General features: G+C 51.6%; 1 protein-coding gene across 5 annotated transcripts in view; it reads right to left on the bottom strand.

The window, feature by feature from the left end:
- Window positions 1-24862, bottom strand: part of ARRB1 (arrestin beta 1) — a 76185-nt gene that overhangs the window by 39748 nt on the left and 11575 nt on the right. The window contains exon 2 of one of the 5 annotated variants that reach the window (XM_027039836.2): window positions 5888-6051. The exons of 3 other annotated variants lie outside the window; for them this stretch is intronic. In XM_027039836.2, the coding sequence (XP_026895637.2) occupies window positions 5888-5940 (53 nt within the window). In that variant the 5' untranslated portion in view covers window positions 5941-6051. Of the gene's footprint in view, window positions 1-5887; window positions 6052-24862 lie in introns of those variants that run through there. One more of the 5 variants, XM_053203708.1, reaches the window with a different exon arrangement.

Below are 24862 nucleotides of genomic sequence, written 5' to 3' on the forward strand. Positions count from 1 at the left end.
TGTCTATGAGCTTAGCCTCACACCCAGGGCCCTCGGGGCTAGGAGCAAGGGGTGGAAATGGAGCTGGGGACCCAGGCCACTGGGCAGAGTGACAGAACAGTGGAGCCCCAAGACCAAGGCCCAAACAAGCCCAGGGCCAGCACTCAGTAAATGTTAGCTGAATACATGTTCACTGAAAAGCTACCTTAATCTGGTAACTTAATCTGGGTATATTTTCTTATTAAGAATTATTATTGTTGTTATAAGTGATGTTTATCATGTTTAATACAAGCCCAGCACTTTTCTAAACACTGTATCAACTCATTTAATCCTCACAAGAACCCTGTAAGGTAGATACTCTTCCTCTTCACACTCTACATAGGAAGAAACTTAGACACAGAAAGGGTAGTAAGTAACTTGCCCAAAGTCACAGAGCAGAAAAGAAATGGAAGCAGCTCAAACCATCTGCTTGATAAATTAAGAAGTAAAAATATATTGGGGCGCCTGGGTGGCGCAGTCGGTTAAGCGTCCGACTTCAGCCAGGTCACGATCTCGCAGTCCGTGAGTTCGAGCCCCGCGTCAGGCTCTGGGCTGATAGCCTGGAGCCTGCTTCCGATTCTGTGTCTCCCTCTCTCTGACCCTCCCCCGTTCGTGCTCTGTCTCTCTCTGTCCCAAAAATAAATAAACGTTGAAAAAAAAAATTTAAAAAAAAAAGAAGTAAAAATATAGTAACAATGCCTCTGAAGTTTTTTAAATGTTTGTGTATTTATTTATTTATTTATTTATGAGAGAGAGAGAGAGAGAGAGAGAGAGAGAGAGAGAGGGAGGGCAGGAGAGGGGCAGAGAAAGAAGGACAGAGGATCTGAGCCTGATGCGGGGCTCGAACTCATGAATCGAGAGATCGTGACCCGAGCCAAAGTCAGCCACTCAGCCAACTGAGCCACCAAGGCGCCCCAATGCTTCTGAATTTTAAAAGAATTCGATCGTTTTGAAAGATAAAATTTATCCTGTGTTCCAAACCAAATACATTCATTATCAGACTTATCGTGGTATGGTCAGGAGGTAAGAAGTTCTCTCAAAGAGTAGTATGACAAAGGTAAAACATGTGCTTCTCGGTTATCTCAAAATCATAGTTCTTTTGAAACTTTGAGTAGTTTTATTAACATTTAGAAAACAAGAAAAACTGACAATGGCAATGGTTTTAAGATTTATCATTTATGTGTTAGGTGCTAGGGACTTTGCATATTTATCCTGCTTAATCTTGAGGTCAACTCAAGGAAGAAAAGGCATTTTTCTCCCCTGAGGGTGCCTATCTCCTACACCTCCTTGGTGGGCCTGGTCCATCAGATGTCTGCCCTGCCCAGGTTGGGAGCTGTTCCAGGGCGGGGCTGTGTTTGGCCCAGAGAAGGGGCCTTGAAACGGAGTTCAGGGCTTGGGGTCAGGCGACTGTTGCTTCATCAGCCTGCACTTCAGCTGTCTGGAGTGTTAAATGAGGCCCTGGCACCAAGAGCTCTGTACAAGGGGTGTAAACACTAACCACAATCACCACCACCACCACAATAATCAGACTCACTGGGTGGTCTTGGGCAGGTTTCAGCCCATCTTGGCCTCAGCTGGCTCACCAGCTCTCAATGGGGGTCACGTTACCTTGATGGGCCCGGGGCAGCTGAGAGGAGATAATGGGTATGAGGAGCTCCTTGGAGGTCAGAGACAAAGGCATGTTAGGAGAACAAGGCTGAAATATCAAGCATTTTTAAGAAATGAATTTCCATTATTTCCAAGAACACAGAGGCCTACGGATAAGGTGGGCACGGCAAGGCCAGCCAAGAGCAGCTGTCCTCCGCGAGGCAGCAAGCAGGAAGGAGCACTGGGGGTGTCTCTGAACTTCTCCCCAAACCACACCCTGGGGCTTGGTAATCCACACCCTCACACCCACCCCAAATTCTCCACCCACGCCTCATGCTGATTCCCCTCCGTTGTCTGGGGAATTTTGAGAAGCCTGCCAGGAGGAACAGGGCTGGCCCGTTCTTTAGCCACCGATCTGTCTGCACTGACAACTTCCCAACCAGCTCCACCCGCCCAACCTAGATGTGTGTACATCTGATGGAAAGGGTCATGGGGGCCTGCTCAATTCTAAGGACTGGACTGACACATGGAGACCTTGCCCAGGCCAGATCCCAGGAGGCCAGCTCCCTTAGTGCCTCTGCCAGCCTGCCTCTGTTCTACCACAACTCCAGGGACCTTGACAAGCACAGGGATCTGTAGTGAATGTATTGCCCACATATGGTAGGGGAGACAGACATTATATCATACTTAAGGGGTCTATCCACCAAGAAGGCCTAACAATTGTAAACATTCATGCGCCAAGTGTGGGAGCACCCAAATATATAAACCAATTAATCACAAACATAAAGAAACTCAATGATAGTAACACCATAATAGTAGGAGACTTCAACACCCCACTCACAGCAACGGACAGATCATCTAATCAAAAAATCAACAAGGAAACAATGGCTTTGAATGACACACTGGACCAGATGAACTTAACAGATATATTCAGAACATTTCATCCTAAAGCAGCAGAATATACATTCTTCTCCAGTGCACATGGAACGTTTTCCAGAGTAGACCATATACTGGGACACAAATCAGCCCTAAGTAAGTACAAAAAGATCGAGATCATACCGTGCATATTTTCAGACCACAACGCTACGAAACTTGAAATCAACCACAGGAAAAAATTTGGAAAGGTAACAAATACTTGGAGACTGAAGAACATCCTACTAAAGAATGAATGGGCTAACCAAGCAGTTAAAGAGGAAATTAAAAAGTATATGGAAGTCAATGAAAATGATAATACCACAACCCAAAACCTCTGAGACACAGCAAAGGCGGTCATAAGACGAAAGTATATAGCAATCCAGGCCTTCCTAAAGAAGGAAGAAAGATCTCGGATACACAACCTAACCTTACACCTTAAGGAGCTGGAAAAAGAACAGCAAATAAAACCCCAAACCAGAAGAAGATAGGAAATAATAGGGATGAGAGCAGAAATTAATGCTATCGAAACCGAAAAAACAGTAGAACAGATCAATGAAACCAGAATCTGGTTCTTTGAAAGAATTAACAAAACTGATAACCCCATAGCCAGTTCGATCAAAAAGAAAAAGGAAAGGACCCAAATAAATAAAATCAAGAATGAAAGAGGAGAGATCACAACCAACACAGCAGAAATATAAACAATAGTAAGAGAATGTTATGAGCAATCATATGCCAATAAAATGGGCAATTTGGAAGAAATGGACAAATTCCTAGAAACATATACATGACCAAAACTGAAACAGGTAAAGGAGACAGATGCACAAACCAAAAACTATCTGCAGAAGGCACTATGAGGGAGCGTTATAAAGAAGGTGACTGTAACTCCAGAGAGGGAGTGGCTTGGAAGTTACAGAGAACAGGCGACATCTGAGGTGGGACCGGAAGGATGATTCAGAGTTTGCCAGGTCATCAAGGTGCAGAAGAGAGGACATTAAAGTGACGTGCAAATGCATGGAATGACGCACCCCTAAATAGCAGAGTGTACATTTCAAAATCATTTCAAAATCACCATCCCAATTGATACTCTCAAATCCCACAATGGGGTTACCTGTCCTGCCACACACACACAAACACACACACACACACACACACACACACACACACACACACACGCATGCAAGCAAGTAAGAAAAGTAAGGGCCAGTGAAGACAAATGATGAGCCCAAGGGGAAACAGTGACTGATTTCTCGGGAGAGGGTAGGAGTGAGGGAGGGACACTGGCAGAGATGGCTCTCTTGTCTTGAAGGGGGCGGTATTCTCATAGGTCAGTGATCTCTCATTTCCTGCCCCTGCTGGTCTGTGATGCCCTCCTCCCATCCCCGACATACATGCATCCTCCTCCGGGCCCCAGGGCCTTTCAGAAGGGCGGCCAGCAGAGGGACAGAACAGCCTTCCAAGGAGGCCAAGAAAGGTCTGAACTTTCATGAGGCCCAGCTTGGAGGCCGTGCCCTACCCTCCCCCACTCCCCCAGGGCACTGATAACCCCGACCTCTCCCACTGCAAATCTCCTCTCCTGGTCTGTCCTCTCCCCTTCTCTTGCAGCTGCAGCTGCCGCCAGCCTCTCCCTCTCCTCCCTCCACCCCTCGCCATCCCCAGGGAGCAGTGAGCTCAGCCTTTCCCATCAGCCATCCCTGGGAATGATGGGAAATGCGAGGCAGGCCAGGAACCAGCAGAGGCCTGCCCCAGAGAGGGAGGAGGAGAACACGGGCCTTTCTGAGGGCCACTGGGGGCGTCTTGGGGGCAGGGCTCCATTCTGCTGCTTGCGATGAAGCCCAGGCTGTGGTAAGAGCACAGTCTGCCTGTCCTTACCACTGGCTCTAAATAAGGTGGGATCCAACTGCTGGAGCTGGGATGGGCCTCTTTTTCTGGATGGGGAGACAGAGGTACACAGAGAGGAGGGAAAGGAAGTATGTCTGGGAGCTGACTGCCACATCCCAGGCACTGTTGGAGCCTTTCACGTCCTTTGTCTCATTGGATCCTTACCACTACCCTGCAAGGTATGTGTGGCACGCTGAAGAATGCCCCCCCTAAGATGCCCACATCCCCCAATCCCTGGAACCGTGAATATGCTACCCTACATGGGAAAAGGGAGTTGGCAGATGAGATTTAGTTAAGGTTCTGGGGATAGGGAGCTTCCCCTGCATTACCTGGGTAGACCCAGGGCCATCACAAAGGTCCTTATAAGAGGGAGGCAGGAGGGTCAGAGACAGAAAAGGCAAGGACGTGCTGATAGAGGCATCAGGAGAGAAATTAGAAGATGCTATGCTGCTGGCTTTAAGATGGAGAGTGGAACCAGGAGCTAAAGAACGTAGGCAGCTTCTAGAAGCTAGAAAAGGCAACGGGATGGATTCTCTCCTAGAGTCCTCAGAAGGAACGCAGCCCTCCAACTTACTTTAGGACTTTGGGCCTCCAGAACCGTCAGAGAATAAATCTGGGCTGTTTCAGGTCGCTAAATTTGTGGTGATTTGTTACAGGAGCAATAGGAGACTAATAAAGGAAGTATTCCCATTCCTGTTTTGCAGATGAGGAAACAGCCTCAGGGAAAGCACGTGACTTCCTCAGGTCCTACGCGCTCCCCTCCACACCACACTGGGCTTACTGGGAATCTCCACGGGCTGTTAAGGCTGGGAGCCCCTCAGCCAGAGCTTCAAGGCGGGAGGAGGGGGGAGTGTGAGGAGGAGGTAGGGGTCTGCCACTGCAGGGCCAAGGTTGAGGACAGGAGTAGGGATGGGATCTGGGGAAGGTTAAAGCTCTGCCTGCAAGGACTTGTATTGTGGATCGTGGCTAGGGCCTTCTGGAGCCAGCGACTGCGTCCTACCCTGCCCCAACTTGACACAGGGAGGCACGGGACACGGACAAGGGGCACTGGCCATGTAGCTGGGCTCAGCGGGCCAAGAATTTGCAGGATTTATCAAAATTGGGTGAAATTTCCCCATTATCTCTCTTTGCTCCTGATAAAATCCCTGAGAGGAAGGCTCCTCATCCTTCTTCCCACATGACCGGTGAGCAGGATGAGGCCCTGGGGGGTCAGTAGCTGGCCCAAGTTTTCACAGCCGGGAAGAAGTGGAATCTGGGTGTTCATGATGATCAACATAAGGAAAGCGTGACTAATAGCTATTGAGCTGTGTGCACCTGCTGTCCCTGGCATTTTCTCAGTCATTCTTGAGGCAGACCTGGTCAAGTCTCTCCTCTGCCTCAAACCCCTTCACTGCTCCCCACAAGTGCTTCACAATCTGGGCCCACCCACCCCTCTGATCTCCCCTCCCACTACACTCCCCTGCCCCCCATACCCTCTAGCCCCACTGACCTTGGCTGTTTCCCTGGAAACATCAAACTCTTTGCAACTATGGACTCTCCCATGGGGCTCCCACCTCGCCAGCTCCAGGCCACACGGCACTCACGGCACTCACCACTCACGGCACTCACGGTGGAGAAACCATAGGTCTTGGCCACACCCGTTCCTTCTTGTGGCTAAGGGGGAGGGAAAAGGGCCAAAGGTCAGCCCTAGGTGGCAGGAGGCCTAGCAGGCTGGAACTGAGAGGGCCTGAGTGAATCGATCATTTCCTACACAGTAAAGGAAGAGCAGCCTGGACGTGGGACAGGGTGTGGTGGGGTAACTTCTCAGGGGGACGGGTCCTCCCAGAAATGCAGATCCTAGGGTACTGGGGCTGAGGAGGCCTCCGAGAACATTGGATTCCAGTCCTCAGTGCATGTGTGGTGGCACCGAGGCCCAGAGAAGGACGTGACTCACCCCTGGCCCCAAGCATGTCACCAGGAAGGTCAGTTTGGGGCAGTGTTTTGGGCTCTGCCACTCACTAGCTGGGTGACCTTGGGCAAAGAGAAAACCGCTCTGATCCTCACTGATAAAGTGGAAATAATAACAGTGCTTTTCTTGGTGAATGCCTGGAGAGGACCGGGTGCAGGGAAACCTTCGGTAAGGGAGAGATGCTGTCACCACTGAGAGAGCACGGACTGAACTCGGGGCACTGGATGGGGGAGCTCATCCCTCTGTGTGATATAGTGGGTTTAATTTCACCCCCACGCTGGGCCCTGAGGCCGGGGTGGGAGGGACACCCAGAAAGATGGACACTCGGCTGTCTGCAAAGCCACTGCCTCTGGGCCCCCACAGCTGGTGAGTCCTTAATCGCAGCGGTCATCTCTAGTAAAGAAATTACCAGTCTGATTTTCCTTCCAGTTAAAGAAAGGACTCCTCTAAGGGATCATGCCTGGGCTAGAGGGGTTCCTGATCAAAACCTGAGCTCTCCACTTCCACACTGACGGAGGCAAGAGGAGCCACTGGGTGCCGAGCACTCTTCCTGCAGGCGACGCTGTGCTGGGCTTCTGTGCAATGACTTCTACCTCTGCGCAGCCACCTGAGGGGACCGGGAGACCCATCCTGCTGAAGGGGAAGCTGAGGTCTGTGGAGAGTAAGTGACTTGCCTGCCACACCAGCTGGCAAGGCCACATTCTTACAGCTCCAGAAGGTCTCTGGGCAAGGGCTGTTCCTATTCTAAAGCCTTGGTTCTAGAGGAGGAGCCCAGAGCTGCCATGAGGCCCTGAGGCAGCCTCCTAATTGCCTGCAGCCCCAGCAGCCCATCTCCTCCCTCCAGGCCCTCTCACCTCCCCTCAGCTCCCCAGAGATCCGTTATTAATAACTATGAAAAAAACACATGGTAACGCCGTTGCCTCCGTCTGGACAAGGCTGTCCACCCCCACACCAAGTTCACATCCACTTTATCTCAGATATTTGCTCATTGGGCACTTCCTCAGAAAGTCTTTGGTGACCCCTGACGAGGTCAGGCCCCCTCGTAGGCACTCTCAGGGTATCGTTCACAGTGGGCACTCTGGCTGTCCCCCTGCTCCGGACCATTAGCCCCATGAAGTCAAGGATAGTGTCTGTTTGCTGCCATGGTTTCCCCAGAGGTATGCCCAGTACTGGCACGCAGCCTCGGGAAGCCACTCTCCACTTGCCTGGGCCAGGCACTGTGCCAGCTGCTGATCCCAAGCTGCACATTTAATCCCCACGATTACTCTAGGAGGTGGGGGTTATCATCCTCCTGGACAGATAAGCACATGAGACCAGGACAGACAGTGACTTCCCTGAGGATACCCAGTTAACCTGGCACATGGCTGGGACCAGCACCTAGCACCGGCTATATGATCTGTGGGCCCAGTGCAGGATGCGGGGCCCCTAAGAGCATTTAACCAATCGAGAGGTCCTCCTGAACTTGGGGCCCTAGGTGACCGCACAGGTCGCCCACCCCTGAAGCCAGCCCCCTTGGGCACCCATGTGTTCTGACTCCCGGCCCAAACCCGGGCTCCTCTGAGAGGCCCTTGGGCATCAGTGCCCTATGGCGGTGGTTCTCACACTGAGCATAGGTCAGAATCACATGGGAGGAGGGGCGCCTGAGTGGCTCAGTCAGTTAAGCATCCGAGTTTTGATTTCAGCTCAGGTCATGATCTCAGGAACTGTGGATTGAGCCACGCATCAGGCTCTGCACTGATAATGCAGAGCCTGCTTGGGATTCTCTCTCTCTCCCTCTCTCTCTGCCCCTCCCAGCTTGCTTGCATGCTCTCTCTCTCTCAAAATAAATAAATAAATAAACATTTAAAAAGAAAAAAAAAGAATCGCATGGGAGGCTTGTTACAACCCAGCTTGCTGGGCCCCACCTTCAGTCTTCCCATTCAGTAGGGGTGAGGTGGACCTGGGAATATGCATTTCCAACGGCTGCATTTCTAAGGTGAGGTTGATACAATGGCCCTAAGGCACTGAGAACCACTTCCCAGAGGAACGTATATTTAGCAGGGGCATTCTGAATCCAGGGTTTTGTGGAAGGAGAGATTTATGGGCAGACTATCAGGGCTGAGGATGCCTCACATCCGTCCCACTGTACCCAGGCCTCAAGTGGAAAGGACCAGCCCTACTAAGAAGGAGTGGCGGGGCAGGGGGGGGGGGGCGGTGCGGTGCGGTGGAGAGGAAGGGGAGAGGCAGGGAGAAGCGGGGAGGAAAAACGAAAACTTTGCACAAATTATCTTAATTTTTTGTAACAATCTTGAGAGGCAGCTTCTGTTATCTTTATTGTAGAAGAAACCCTTGCATACATAAGTCAATGATTTGCCCAGAGTCACAGTCAGGAAATTACGGAGACCACAACTGAACCTGGTTCATACTTATGTGTTGCCACAAGCCTGTTTCAACCAGCTGGCCCTGACAGGTTCTAATCCCATGACCTGCTCGGCCCGGGGAAGCAGAGCCAATAGCCTTGGGTTCACACAGTCCCAAGCCCTGGGAAAGCCTGGCAAGCCTCCAGGGCCTTGCCCCTCCACCACCTGCCTGCCCCCACAAACCCCAGCCTGCAGCACAAAGACCTGGGACCCAGCTGAGGGGGCTAAGTGCTGGCACCATTCCAGCAGGCCAGGACACCCATCCTGAGATCAGAGGTTCCTCCCAATCCAGGCCCTTCTCTCCAGCCTCCCTTCTTTCCACTTACTCACACACGCTCTAAGCCCCAGATCACACGCCATCTGTTCCTTCTGCCTGGAATGCCCTTCCCACCCTGCTATCTGTCCAGCTCTTACCCATCCCTAAACACCCCACATCACCTCTAGTAGGAAGTGCCCCCTCAGCACCTTGACCATCCTCACCCCTCTATCATGCCACTGTCACCTTCCCTGGCTGTACCTCCAAAGATCATTTTACAAATACTTATTATCTGCCCTGCTCCAGACACAGTGCAAGGTGCTGAGGATACAAAGCTCAAGCTGAGCTCCGTCAGGCTTGGGTGTGGGTCTGCTTCCCCCTGTGAACCTCTGCCAGGAGGGGCAGACAGAGAAGGAGTAGGTGAGGGTCGTCAAGGAGTGATGGGACCACAGCTGGGGATATGAAAAGATGGTTGGGGGCCTGGAAGGTAGTACAAATTCTATGTTCCAGGCACTGTGAGGCTGTAGGAAGCAGCTCCCCAATGTCCCACACCTGGAGTACAGATCCTTGACAAAGAGCACAAAACTACTACCGAATGAGCACAAGGCAGGTTATGTGATGGGCAGGTTATGGGCTCCCCAGGAAACCAAGGCCCAGAGACAGAAAGGGATGAGCCCAGAGTACCACTCAGAGCAGGAGGCAGCCCTAGAATGGGCCTGCAACCTGCTGTCCCAGGAGATGTGGGTGTTAAACAGCAGAGGAAGGAGAAGGCAACGTGCCTTACCCTGAAAAACGTGCCCCGTGGACCCTTCCTCCGGAGACATAAGGCAGTAAGGGAAAGCCACAGCCCACAGAAGCCCTAGGCGGGAGAGGATGGCCACTGAGGAGCAGAGAGGCTGGAGTGTGGCCAGGCTGGCGGAGGAAACATCTTGAGAGGCAAGAGGGAGGAAGGGAGGAGGAATCAGAAAGGAGGAAAGAGCCAGACACGCAAACACCTCCGCCTCTTCTTTCCAACCAAAACAGAATCCCCAGCAGACAGACCTGTGAGGAAGGAGACAGGGAAAGAAGCTGGGGCCTCAGAGGGGCGGGTGGCTGGGAAGGCACCCAGGACAGGAGCCTCTGGAAGCTTCAGGGAATAGGTAGCCCTGCTAAGGATTGGGTGGGGTGTGGTCCCATCAATCAGCAGGGCCCGCCCAGCTCTGTACCCACAGGTACAGAGCTGGGGCTCGGGGAGGAAGGTGATGTGGACTCCACCTGGTCGCTCCTACTGCTCCTCCAAGGCCCACTCAGGTACCAGCTTTTCTCAAAGCACCTGAAGCAACCACTGGGCTGGGCTGGGCTGGGCTCCAGCACAGGATTAGCACAGACTCAGAAAATACTGTGCAGCAAAACTGATCTGATGGTGGAGTCTAAGGCCTAGCCCTTAGAAAGCCTACAGTCTGGTAGGAAACCAAGGCATTCAAAGGTTGGAGCATGGGTACCGAGGTGACTCTGAACTCCTAGACAACCAGGACTGGCAGGCACTTCGGAACCATCCACAAAGCTTTAACGGGGGCCTTGTCTTCTAGAAGGACACGCTGCTGGGGTAAGGAGTCGGGAGGAGCTGGGGGGATTGAAGAAGAAGGAGGCATCATCTTTGTCCCCCACCCCCACTCCACACACACACACACACACACACACACACACACACACACAGGGTGCTGAAGGCTGAGGGGCTTCCAGAGACCAGGATTCTGGTCCTGGCTCTGGGACTTAGACAAACCCCTTGACTTCTCTGGGTCTCTCCATTCCCTCACCTCCATAATGGAAACTCTCCTATCCCCTTGCCTCTCAGGAGACACATCAGGTCAAGGACAGGCTTCCACACAAGTAAGAACAAAGGCCTCGGGCATGACTTCAGCACATATTAGAGGCCCACCCCATCCCTGCCCTGGCTGCCACCTGCTTCCCTCAGGCCTCCATTTGGGTGCAGCGAGCCTGGGAGGCAGAGGTTGTGGTCACGAGAGTAGGCAGCCAGGCCTGGTGTCCAAATGGGAGAGTGGCCCCAAAGCAAATCTACTTCCTGTCCAGGAGACTTCTCTCTCCTTCCTCTCTCCCTAGCGGAGGAAAACAACCCTTCCCACACAAACACGTCCTCACCACTGTTTGAGAAGCTTTATTGAAACTTCTGTCTGGGCTTTCCCTCACCTGGCTGGCTTTAAGCTGCTAGAATTGAGGGGTCCTTCTTTCATCTATTTTTTTATATGGAACCAGTCTGGCTTGGTTGAACCTTCCACTCGCTAGAGGACAACAGTCCAGCAGTCAAGTGACTTCCCCTTCCTCAGCCTGTGTCTTCTTCTAAAAAGAGGGGATGACGATAGGGCCTACCCCATAATGTTATTCTGAGGATTAACTAAATGTAGTGCCTAGCACTTAGTAATACTTATTAATTCTTACTATCATTAATAATATTCCATGGGGCACCTAGGTGGCTTAGTGGGTTAAGCGTCCAACTTCAGCTCGGGTCACGATCTCACAGTTGGTGGGTTCGAACCCCGTGTCGGGCTCTGTGCTGACAGCTCAGAACCTGGAACCTGCTTCAGATTCTGTGTCTCCCTCTCTCTGCCCCTCCCCCGCTCATCCTCTCCTCTGTCTCTCTCTCTCAAAATAATAAACATTAATTTTTTTTAATTAAAAAAATAATATTCCACAAATATTTATTGAGTGCCTTTTCTGCGTCAGACGCTGTTGGCCGCCAGGGACAAATGGGCAGATATGTGTAATGGACCCTGTCTATACAAAGTTTCCCCTCTAGCAAGGAAGACAGCAGGGTTCCACACTACACAGCACCAGGGGGCTCCATGGCACGGACCCCAATGCCAACAGCATCCCCTGCGAGACAGATATCAAAGAAATCAATAGTACACAGTGACTCTAACAATAGGTGCTCTCAAATACAGTGCTCCGAGAACACAGGACAAGTGACTGACTAGCCTGAGAAGTGGAGAAGGCTTCCCCAAGAAGTGACATCTGAGCTAGGAGCTGAAGAAGAAGCGGTAATAACTCTGACAGGGGCAAGGTGTGGGCATGTCATACTGAGGCAAAATAAACAAAAGCTGCCGTGGGGAGGCTCTGAGGAAGGAGCAGGATTCATTGAAGGTCCTGAGGGGTATGGGCAGGCGAGGCCAGCAAGGGCAGGGCAGCAGGGCCCGGTCACCAGGTGGACTCGGTCAGCAGTTGGGATTTTATTGTCACCACGATAAGACATTGGCAGGGTTTCAGCAAGGGATGGACACAATGTAGTTATACTTTAATATGCTCACTTTGGCCACAGGGTGGTGAATGGAAGGACAGAGAGGCGAGAGTAGACACAGGGAGACCAGTCAGGTGGCAGGATCAATAATAAGCCTGCTCTTGAGTTCAAATCCCAGATCTGCCATTTATGAGCTGGAAGGGAGATCACAAGAACACCTGCCTCCTTCAGTTGCTGCAGGGATTAAATGAGCAACTTTGCGCATGTGAAGAACTTGGAACTTGGAACGACCCCTGGCCCAGAGAGTGTGCTGTGTGTTCAGCTGGGATCATTCATCCAGGGGAGAAATGAAGGTGGCCCACATTAGAGAGGTAGCAGTGAGAGAGAGGGAGACATGGCCAGACTCCAGGGATAGTATCAATAAGGTCTCCTTGCAAGCACCCAGCTGCTCCAGCCCCTGTGCCAGCCGCAACGGCATGAGACACCCTGAGCCAGAAATGCCCAGCTGAGCCCTTCCCACATCCTGACCGACAGCAATGGGGAGAGATAAAAAAACAAATGTCATTTCCAGGTACTAAGTTATTGGGCGACTGTTTATGCAGCAAAAGACAAATGCAACAACTCATTGAAATTTACCTGGCAGGAACCTCCCCTCCCCCAAGAAGCTGCACTTTAGCAACAAGAAAGGTGCTCAGAGTACAGCAGGCAGCTGCCGAGCCTCGGACATTTGCAACTTCCAGGATTCTACCTTTGGAGAGCCATCGGAGAGCTTCAAAGCTAATCATCTCAGCATTATTTACAATAGCAAAAAAAAAGCTAGAAGTCACATCAATGCCAAATAAGGAGAAGATTCAATAGACTGTGGATCATTTGCAGTGAGGAACTCTATGTGTCATTAATAAATACGGATTTATTAATGGTGGGTTAATGGCATGGGAAATGCTGGAGGCAAAAAAAAAAACAGTAATCCAAATGTCACATACAGTTTAAGCACAACTGGGTTTGAATACACAGGCACATGCACACGTACATGTACACATACAAGCAAAGAGGGAAGACACACAAAAAATTTTGATGACCTTCCAAAGTGATGAGATTATGGGTGATTGCTATCTTCTCCTTGTCCAAGTGGGAAGGTTTTGTGTTTTTAAAAATAATCACTGAGGGGCGCCTGGGTGGCGCAGTCAGTTAAGCGTCCGACTTCAGCCAGGTCACGATCTCGCGGTCCGTGGGTTCGAGCCCCGCGTCAGGCTCTGGGCTGATGGCTCAGAGCCTGGAGCCTGTTTCCGATTCTGTGTCTCCCTCTCTCTCTGCCCCTCCCCCGTTCATGCTCTGTCTCTCTCTGTCCCAAAAATAAATAAAAAACGTTGAAAAAAAATTTTTTTAAATAATCACTGAAAGATAAGTATTAGTTCTTTTTAAATGCTGCATCAGAACTCTGGTCACTCTGTCTCTAGGAGGACACAACACTAGAAGGTTAGCCTGGTGAAGGGAAGGGCTCCTGCCCGCTTTGTTGCTTTGTTCACGGCTGGTGGCCCAGTGCTAGAATGGTGCCTGGTACGTAGCAGGCGCTTGGCAAGTCTTTGCTGAACGAGCAAATGAATGCATGGCCCTTATCAGACTGCACTGTATCCTTCTGAGTGCCCAAGGGCCTCCCTCGCCAGCCCTCAGGCAGGGACCTGGTCTGGTCCTACTCTCTGTCCCTGGGGTTCAGCACAGGGCCTGGCACTGAGCAAAGGCCCATGGATGAATGAAAGGCTGAATAAATGAGTATTCTACCAAAAGAACCTTCCCTGATCACGGTGTGCCAAGCCCTCGAGGGCCAGAGTCTATGTGAAGGAGTGTGGTGCGCGTGCCTGGGAGAGAAAAGGGGGGATATGAATACACTGGGGCCCTCTGAGAACCCAGAGAACTCTGCCTGGCCTGACTCTGGCTCTACCTTCTTCCCGAGGCCCTCCAGTTCATCCGCGACTGCCTGTTTTGTCCATCCTCCCACCCCCAGGGAGGAGTTCCAGAGGCCTGACTCAAGCTACTTACGATGTAGTTTTGTTTTTACAAGAAGAGAGAAGGCAAGTGCCTTCCTGGAATGACATTCCTGCTCGGCTGCCCTGGGACAACCTCTGGGACAAGAATCTGGCAGGGAAGCCAGCAGGTGAAGACAGAGCTCTGGGGGATGGGAGGGCAGGTGGTCAGAGGTGGCTGGGAGATGCAGGTGTCGGAGAGGGCAGTGCTGGGTGGGAGGCACCAGAGCTGAGCGAGACTTTGCCGGGGGTGAATGGAAGTGACCATGACCAGGTGACTCCGTATGTATTGACTGTCACAGTGAAGGGATGGGGCACGTGCCTGTGCCCGAGCGACAGACTGAGGATGGCCCTGGGAGGGGTGCCAATGTGGAGGGCTTGCCAGAGCGGGGTGCAGTGGTGGGGGGCAGCGGCTGGAATCGGATTGTTTCAGTCCATGAGACTCGGAGCCTGAATGTCTGCTGGTGGGGCCGGGGAGGCTGACAGGGGCTGGTCAGGCCCAAAAGGAAGCAGAAGCTTGAAGGCTGGGGCTCAGGAGGGACCCCGACTCCCACTGCAACGCCCTACTTTGGTTGTCCAGAGTGCCAGCCCATAAAAGACCATCCGCTTTTTATAAATAAAATCGCGACAGATGTGACACCTCAGACCCATCCCAAACACAGGCTCAGAGGTTTGGAGGTTAGAAAACACTGAGAACCCCAGAGCGCAGCCCCCTGACTTCTTCCATGACAAGCAGGCAAACAATAGCCTTACTCAGGTTCCCGAGAGCCCAAGGCACCAGCCCCCAAGACCTGGGTGTTTTCAAAAGCCATGAAGGAGGCCTGCCAGGTCCTATAGGGGAAACAGTGCCCACTCAGGCAGCTCTGAAAAGCAGGAGGTGAGGTGATTTCATTAACAGCTGGAGCTACAAGCAGCGTGGGAGGAGGCTTGATTCCTGCACCAAGACAAGACGGCGCTCCAGAGAACAGGCCCTGGGTCCGGCTCACAGCCCCAGCCTCAGAGAACAGCCTAGGCCTGGTGCTCAGTAACGAGCACATAGGTAAAAATGTGAATGGGCCATAATAACAGGAGCTAGCATTCACGCAGTACTTACTTTGTGCCAAGTGCTATTCTAAGCACTTTACAAATATTAACTCATTTAATGCTCAGGAAAATTTTACAATTTCCATAATAAAAGATGAAGATCCCCATAATACAGACTTCATTATTCCCATCTCACAGATGAGAAAATGAAACAAAGAGGGGTTAAACAACCTGCCCAAGGCCACATAGCTTTGAATCCTGTCAGTCTTATTCTAGAACCCTTGGTCCTAACCGGTCCGCCATACTGCTTCCCACTGGACACCTGCACCTGTCACGGCGTTCAATCCCACACCATCCTTTCTGCAGTAGTCTCGCCCCCACACCCCTGTCTCACCTCCAGCATCCCCTCCTAACTGATGCTGCCTTGTCTTCTTAGCAACTAAAAAAATATAATTCATTGAGGTGAAATTCACATAACATAAAATGCACCATGCCAAAGTGAACAATTAGTGGCATTTAGTGTATTCACAGCATGCAAAACTTCCTCCTCTATTTCCAAAACATTTCCATCCCTCCACAGTAAAATGCTTCACCCATAAGTAGTTTCTTCTCCCCATCCTCCTCTCCCCCCCTCCCCTGGCAACTACCGATGCCGGCTTTCTGTGTCTACGGATGGATCTGTTCTGGACATTTCATATAAATGGATTCATACACACGTGACCTTTGCGACTGGCTTCTTTCGCTTAGAACGATGTTTTCAGGGCTTGTCCATGTTGTAGCATGTATCAGTATGTGATTCCTTTTTATGACTCAATACTATTCTATGGTTTGGATAGACCACAGGTGGTTTAGCCCTTCATCCACTGATGCATATTTGGACCATCTGTTTCCACTTTCTGCTGCCTTTTGACCCCACCATGACTCTGCAGGTGAGGACTATTGTTCCATCTCGCTTCTAGAAGCAACACTGATGTTCATACGTGGTAGAGCGGTGCTTTGCATTGGAAGCCCCGGCCTGCCAAACTAGGTGTTCTTCCCTAGAGTTCCCTTGTCTCCCACCAGCCACTCACTCACCCTGCAAGTCACACTTTTCCTGGGCATCAGTGCCAGGCACATGCCAGGCTCCGGGCCAGGTGCTGACCACCCAGAGTGGATGGTTCAGGCTAGGCCCCAGGGTCCACCAGGGCCTGAAGCTGTACGGATGGGTTCCTGCCCAGCCCAGAGGTCCCAGGATCCAGGCACACCAGGTCCAAAATGAGTATAGGGGCAGGAGGACCCTGCTCCTTCCTCCCTGGGTCTTAGCTTTCTACCCTGGAGAGAAGGAAGATGGCCCCTAGCAGAATGTTCTAGAGTGCTTCACAGCGAGACTGTCGAGCAGAACAGGAATTGCTGAGCTGGAAGGGCCTCCAGAAAACACAGGACTCACAGCATGGAGTGGGGAGGAGCTGTGGATCAGGACAGCCATGAGGGTCTGCCCTGCCAATCTGTCATTTCACCTCTCAGACATAAATGCACTAGAAAAAGTCCTTTGCCAGGAATGCCCACTATGCGTCCCTGCTGTAACTTTGAGCCAAACCTCGTCTGAGCTTTCTCTGCACAGAGGTAGGGGCTTGGAAATCTAGAATTCCAGATTCTAGGTTGGGAGGAGTGAGTTGACTTCAGACAGCCCTTCCTTTTGACAACTTCCCCTCAGGCCACCTCTATGTGTAAGGCGGTGTGGCTATGAACAGTTGACACCCAGAGAGGCCATCTCCTGCCTGGCCCTCCAAGAAACCGCCTCTGCCACACATTTGCCTGTTAATGGGACCATCCTGAGGGAGTCTCTGGCATTCAATGTGGAGACAATCTGGACTCAGCCCAGTGACTCATAGTCACCACTGCCTCCTTAGGCCCTCTTCACACAGGACAGGGGCCTGACAACTATGTAGTGAATGAACGAGTGCATGAATGAGTGAACGCACGAACAAACAATCCCTTGGTGATTTCCCAACTTCTGGCCTCTCTTTTCCAGTCTGTTTTTCTACACAGCTGCCACGTGAACCTTCAGCTCCTGCCTCCCCTGTGAGCTGTGTGGCTTTAAACAGACCGCTTCATTTCGCTGAGCCTCGATTTCTCCATCTGCAAACAGGGAGTCGGCTTGTGGGTAATGAGGAGGATGAAAAGAGAAAGCATTCACCCAGCACCTCAAGGGCTAAGGAACAGTCCAGGAAAAGCAGTTGAAGGAAAACTGTTTCTCTCTGGCACCCCACCCCATCCCACACCTCTGGGCCCTGATTCCCTGATCTCTCTGTGTTCTAAAGGCTGGAGGAAAGAGCCAAGCCCCTGAGCTGGCCCCTGGCTGGATGTAAATGTTTATGCCAAGCCCAGCCTCCCAGGGACAAGTTATTTGCTCTGCCTGTAATTAATTGCAGTAGGCCCGGCTGGGTAATAAACTCTGCCGGGGAAACATAAACAGTTTGCGCAGAGCTCCAAATCCTTTGTGAGGCCGGCAGAGAGGGTCTGCAGGAATGGAATATTCTCCCAGCCAGAAGAGGAAGACCCCTGGAGATCATTTGAAAAGCAGCAGCTGCCATTATTGGGTGCTTACCTTGTCCTAGGCACGGTTGAGCCCCTGATTATTTAGTACCACTGTTTTCTCCATTTTATTTATTTATTTTTTAGGCTTATTTATTTATTGCAAGAAAGAGAGGGGGAAGGGGAGGGGCAGAGAGAGGAGAGAAAGGATCCCAAGCGCAGAGCCTGACGTGGGGCTCGAACTCAGAACAGTGACATCATGACCTGAGCCGAAACCAAGAGTCAGACGCTCAACCGATTGTGCCACCCTGGCGCCCCTCCCCATTTTAAAGGGGAGGAAACTGAAGCTGAAAGAGGCAGGGTGACTTGCCCCAGCTAGAAAGTGGCTGGGCTGGAAGGGACACCAAGCCTGCTTTCAGAATAGTGGGGGGGAAGGCAGCCATTCATTCAACAAAAATGTATGTGAATCCCCTGTACCAGGTACTGGGACCAGAAGAAAAGAAAAGAAAGTCACTGTAACAGAGGGTGATAGCAGATTACAAGTGGCCATTCAAGCTCTGAGGGGAAGAGACCACCCAGTATGCCTCCAGCAGGAACACGTAGTAGGTGTGCAATAAGTGAGTTTCTGGCTAAAACTTCACGCTCTTCTTGAGCCAATGGAGCTTGTCGCCAAGCAGTTCAAGGAGTCTTGAAGACACTGTGTCAGGGCTGGGGGTGTAATGATGGGTGAATAAAACATGACCTTCTCTCCCAGGGAGCCCAATCCAACTGAGGGTGTGCACACATGGGTAAAGGAATAGAATGCAAGACAGGTTGATGAGGGTCATGGGGCAAGAGAGAGAGATAATCAGTATTTACTGAGCACGATACTATGTGCCAGGCACTGTGCTAAGCCCTACATTATCTCATTTAGGCCTGACAACAATCTGGGCAGGGGGAGAGAATATTATCACACCCATTTTAAAGATGAGAAAACCGAGGTGCGGCAAGATTACACAACCGTCGCAAGGACACAGACATAAGCAGTAGTGGTAGTGTTTGAAACCTGGCCTTACACCAAAGCCTATGTTCTTTTCTCCCCACCCCCACTGCTCCTCCCTCTCTGAAGGGGGCACCGAAGTTGGGAGGGAGGAGGCAATCACCAGTAAGCTCCCTTCACCTCTCCCCACCTCGGCGCGAGGGTGGAGGACGTGGGAAACAGCGCACCCTGCTGGCCGGGTTTCCTTCCTAAGCCAGAAAGGTCAGTTTGCCTGCCAGGGCAGCAGAGCTTTCCAACAAAACGAGTCAGGCTGGTTACCTCCCACCCAACCCCCCTCCCCCACACCCCCAGGAGCAGACTTCCATTCTGACCTCTCCCACAAAAAGGCCACTCAGTTTACAACTGTTCCTTCCCAGGGAACTGTATTTCACAGCTTATAAACACTTTCCAACGTCTTAGCTCATCTGACCACCACCACCCCACCCCAGCAGCTCGTGTCCCCAGCACCCAGCAAGAGGCACAGCAGGGTGCAGGTGAATTTGACAGGCAGTGGACTGGCTCCACCCCAATGCCCCCGACCCCACCCCCAGCGCCCCAACCCTCCCCACCGCACCCCTGCCCATCTCCATCCAGCTTCCACCACCATTTACTGAGCTCCCGCGTGACAAGCCTGGGGTTGTACCAGGCTGTTTCATCTGGGGTACATTGTTTAAACCTTTCCACAGCCTTTTCAGGTAGGTATTGTGTCCATGTTGCAGATGAGGAAGACTGAGGGCAGAAGGACCTTTCCAGGCTCTTCTTTACATAGCAAGTAGGATCCGCAGCTGGGCCTGTCCCAGAACCAGCTCCCCCTGGGAGACTTTCAGGTCCTGCCTCAGCAGTGAGGACTCTAACTGATGACCAGGTCCACACGTGTGGGGTGAGACTGCTCTGAGCACACGTAGGGACGCGGCACCCACATCCTGGCACAAAGGACCACCTGGCCTGAGCAGGGGCAGATCCAGTCTTGGATGAGCTCATGTAATTTGGAAGCCCTCTTAAAAAAGGAGAAGGAGAAGGAGAAGGAGAAGAGTACAAAAATGTCTTCCTTTGGCGCCTTTCACAAAGCGTCCAAGCACGTGGACAGTGCTAGGCCTTGGAACGGGCCCTGGAGCACAAAGGGCCCGAAGCTGAAGCTGCACCAGCCTCATGGTGAACCCGCCTCTGGGCTGGAGGAAGGGCCCAGAGGCGATCCGAACACCACCCGCCTTCACAAAGGCCCTGCCTCCAGCCCAGCAGACAGAAGAGGCTCCGGAGGACATTCTTTCTTCTTGTCACGCGTCCTGCTGCTACTAAACCCTCCCTGCAATTGGGCCACATCTGTCTGTCTGTCTCCCTCTTGCCATGGTTTCAGAAGAAGCGGAGATCATCTGAGCACAGGGCCAACCCACAGAGTACGTACGCTCACACGGATAGCACCGCTGGCTTTCTTTGTGATCCTGGAGCACATCCCCAGGAGGATCTTCTATGCCTGGGTGGGCAGGGTCATCCCCCACCTGTGCCTGGAAGCCCAGGCCAGCAGGAACAGCCTTGGCAAGAGCCCCATTCCCAAATGTTCAAAGGATACAACACTGATTATCAAGTGTTCCCGCATCCCACATCCCATTTGGCCCCCACATCAGCCCTGGGAGGTATGCAGAGCCAGTTTTATTGTTCCCATTTACAAAAAGGGACAACCAATGGCACTCACTGGACCTACTCTGTGCTAGACGTGCCAAGGGGCCTTCCACAAGTCACAACTCACAGACACCCTGGCAGGAAGGGCTGATCCCCAGGGAACAGGTGGGGCACTGAGGCCTAGCTCGGTCTCTGGGCCAGGACCTGAGAATGGGGCTGCAGTACTGCTCTCCCATCCCCCAGCCCAGACCTCTGCGCAGTCTCTTTGCAGTCTGGAGTGGCTAGCTCAGAAGGCAGACAGGCTGGAACACAGTGGGCTGAGTGAGGAACATGAGGCCTCCCGCTTCCAAAGCAGAGGAGCAGCTGGTGGCTTCTCACAGGCCTTTCTAGCAAAAGTAGATCGGCGATTGCCTTCCCCTCTCTGGCTGTGTCAGAGGAAGAGTGCATAGGCCCTGGAAGCCTGAGACCTGCTTGAAAGCAATAGCCTCACAGACTCAGGACCTGTGTCTTCCTTCATGCTGCCACACAGCAGAGGGCGCCATGCCCACCTCCCACCTTGCACCTGCCAGGCCTTCTAGTCCCTTCACAGGACCACCTCTCACCTGACAAGCCAGCTGCCCAGTGCTTGCTCTTGCCTGCCCTAGTCCTACCTCGGTCCTTCCTTCATGATTCATTCACTCCTATATCCATTCTACAAACCCTCATGAAGAACGTAGTGTAGGGCGACCCACTGTCCCCATTCACCCAGGACCAAGGTGTTTCCCAAGATGTGGGACTGAGACAGTCCCAGGAAAACTGGGATAACAGATCACGCTGATGTACTGTTACTGTGTGCCTGGCCCTGTGCTGGCCACTGAGGACACACTGGACGTGGTCACTGCCCCCGGGAAGCTTCCAGTTGGAGAGTGGCTCTCACTCAATGAGGAACTATCAAAGGCACCTGCTTAGCACCTCACGCACATTATCAACTGCAATCTTAGGAGGAAGGTATTATCATCTCCATGGTATACATAAGACAACTGAGGCTCAAAAAAGTGACCTGACTTGCCCAGAGTTACAGAGCTATCAGTGACATGCCAAGACTTGAACTCTGATCCATTGAGACAGATAAAAGGAAGGGCAGGTTTGTTCCAGCATGAACATTAAGAAGACAGAAAAATATAAAGATACGTTTTATTTAATCAATTTTGTAGCCCCCAGTATTTGGCATGTTCTAGAGGCTCAGAAAATGTGTGTGGAAGGAAGGGAGGGAGAGAGGGAGGGAGGGGAGGGAGTAGGCAGGGAGGGGAGGAAGGGGGGAGAGAGGGGAGGAATGGGGGGGAGAGACTGGAGGGAGGAGATAAAGGAGACCGGAAAGGAAAGGAGGGAGGAAGGGGAGGGACTAAGGGGAGGGAGGGAGAGGGGGAAGGAGGGCAGGGCAGGAAGGGAGGGAAGCACGCGCTCGCCTGATTTAATCACCTTCAGGCTAGGAGATCCCAACCCCCAATTCAAAATACATATATTTCCCTTTTCATAGCCAGTGTCAGCTGTTTTCTTTCAGCAGCAGGGCCAGGAAGGAAGTGAGAAGAGGGAAAGAGTGCTTCTCTTTTGGGTCAGCAGTTCAGGGCTCACTTCCTCCAGGGAATTTTTTTTTTTAATTTTTTAAAAAATATTTTTATTTATTTTTGAGAGAGACAAGAACACGAGCAGGGGAGGGGCAGAGAGAGAAGAAGACACAGAATCCGAAGCAGGCTCCAGCCTCTGAGCTGTCAGCACAGAGCCCAATGCGGGGCTCAAACTCATGAACCACAAGATCATACCTGAGCCGAAGTCGGACGCTGAACTGACTGAGCCACCCAGGCACCTCCCTCCAGGGAATCTTAAGTGACTCACACCCCCACCTAATTCTGGCCCTAACTTATTTGAGTACAACAGCCACGTGTATCACAAATGTGTGTATGTGTGTGCACATGTGTGTACACATGGGCGTGCGTGTGTGTGCAAATATGCATGCGGTGCTTGTATTCTTGCTTCAGTTCACTTCTACAAACCTAGGCCTCACCTGGCTGGGCCAGCCCTATCAGGAGCTGGGGGTCCAAGAGGTATCAAACACTTGTCTGCGCTCTAACATGGGAAACTGACATGTCAGCAGCTAACCATGATGATGCAATGAGCCATCATGGAATCGTACAAGGTGCAAGGGAGCACAGAAGAGGGCACTGATTGCCTGGGCAGGGAGCACCAAGTCAAGGGAAGGAGTCGTGCCTAAGCATGCAGTAGGTGCTCCGTACAACAGATCAACTGAACTGCACTGAGGTTAGGTTCAACCTGAAAATATAAGGGAGATATCGTCAAAGGAAGAAGGTATTCCAGACAGAGACCAGCTCGAACAAAGGCACAGTGTGGATAAAGTGTGAAGACTGTGGAGGAACATCCAAAAAAAAGTCAGTGCAGCCAGAGTGTTTGCTGTGTGGTAGGGAGAGCTGAGACAGGAGCACTGGAAGGAAGTTTGGCATAGATCATGAAAGGTCCCCAATGCACCCCACCCTGCACCCCACGAATGTGGACCATCCTACAGGAAATCGGGAGAAACTAGCCAGGTTTGTTTTTCTTTTTTAATTTTTTTTAACGTTTATTTATTTTTGAGACAGAGAGAGACAGAGCATGAACGGGGGAGAGTCAGAGAGAGAGAGGGAGACACAGAATCTGGAACAGGCTCCAGGCTCTGAGCGGTCAGCACAGACGCGGGGCTCGAACTCACGGACCGCAAGATCGTGACCTGAGCCGAAGTCGGACGCTTAACCGACTGAGCCACCCAGGCGCCCCCAGGTTTTTTTTTTTTTTTTAATGTTTGTTTTATTTATTTATTTATTTTGAGAAAGAGAGGTAGAGAGCAAGCAGGGGAGGGGCAGAGAGAGGGAGACAGAGTCTTAAGCAGGCTCTGCACTGCCAGTGGGGAGCCTGACGTGGGGCTCGAACTCACAAACCTGAGATCATGACCTAAGCCGAAATCAAGAGTTGGACCCTTAACTGACTGAGCCACCCAGGTGCTCCCCAGTTGTTGTTTTTTTATGTTTATTTATTTTTGAGAGAGAGAGTGTGTGTGTGAGCAGGGAAGGGGCAGATAAGAGAGGGAGACAGAGGATCTGAAGGAGGCTCTGTGCTGAGAGCGGAGAGCCCGATGTGGGGTTCAAACTAACAAGCTTTGAGATCATGACCTGAGCTGAAGTCGGACGTTTAACTGACTGAGCACCCCCAAACTGGTCAGTTTTTAAACCGGGGGGTGGGGGGGAACAGAGCCAGATATGAATTTCAGAATAAGAGGAGGGTTTGGGGGGTATCTAGACTGAGCAAAGGGACAGCAGTCAGAAGACTAGTGTAACAGTCCAGGCCAGAAGGGGGGCTTGGCCTGGGCCAGTGGCAGTGGAATGGGGAGAAGAAAGGCACTTTAGTGATAGGGGCACGTATCCGTCAGCATCTGGTTGGGTGTCCTGAAGGTTAGGGTTGGTGTTTCTCTTCTCCATGGAGCTTGGCACACCCCTGTCCCCAAACACTCCAACAGAAACTGAGGCTTGAGGGAGCCAGGTTGCTGTGTGGCCTGGGACAGCACTCAATCTGAGACTGAGTCATGGTTCTTTGTTTGAAAGTTCTTTTTTTATTTTTATTTATTTTTGATGTTTATTTTGAGAGAGAGAGAGAGCGCTCAAGCAGGGAAGGGGCAGAGAGAGAGGGAGAGAGAGAATCCCAAGCAGGTTCCGCACTCCCAGGGTAGAGTCCGGACATGGGGCTCGATCCCACGAAGTGTGAGATCGTGACCTGCACCAAAACCAGGAGTCAGACGCTTAACCGACTGAGCCACCCAGGCGCTCCTGAAAGTTTTCCTTACCAAAAAACTTTACCTCTTCTGGGGGAGCAGGAGGTCAAAACTGACTGCAAAATAGTGAACATCAGAGATGACCAGATTGTTTCAAGTGTGCATACTGAGTGCCTTGCTGCTGAAGTCAGCCCTCTAAATGAGAAATGAATATGTGCATATTAACCACTCCATTATGCCATGTGATCATCTTTGTCATTTTTAGGATATTAAAAAAAAAAAATCCCTTGCAAAGAAAAAGTTCTCATTACTGAGCTTAAAAATGCTTCCAGGTTTCTTCCTGGGGCAATAAAGACCCATAATAAAATCATCCTGCTAATGTGCTAGCTGCTTTCATTAGCACAGATACAACAGAGAAAGAATGGAAACTTTATGCCCAGAGGCTGAAAAGCTATTGGAGCTTTGCACAAAGCTCTTGGTAGAGGAGAGGTGAGACCCAAAGCTATTGGTAGAGGGGAGGTGAGAACCCCCAGCCCACTGCTTCTCTCCACCAGGCAGCCACTGGCCTCTGGCCTCCATGTTCCCAGAAACAGCCGTCACTCAGAGCTCAGAGGTGTCCCCACCTCCACCGCCACCCCACAGC

This window comes from Acinonyx jubatus, chromosome D1 (genome assembly GCF_027475565.1).
Source record: "Acinonyx jubatus isolate Ajub_Pintada_27869175 chromosome D1, VMU_Ajub_asm_v1.0, whole genome shotgun sequence".
Classification (NCBI taxonomy): Eukaryota; Metazoa; Chordata; class Mammalia; order Carnivora; family Felidae; genus Acinonyx; species Acinonyx jubatus.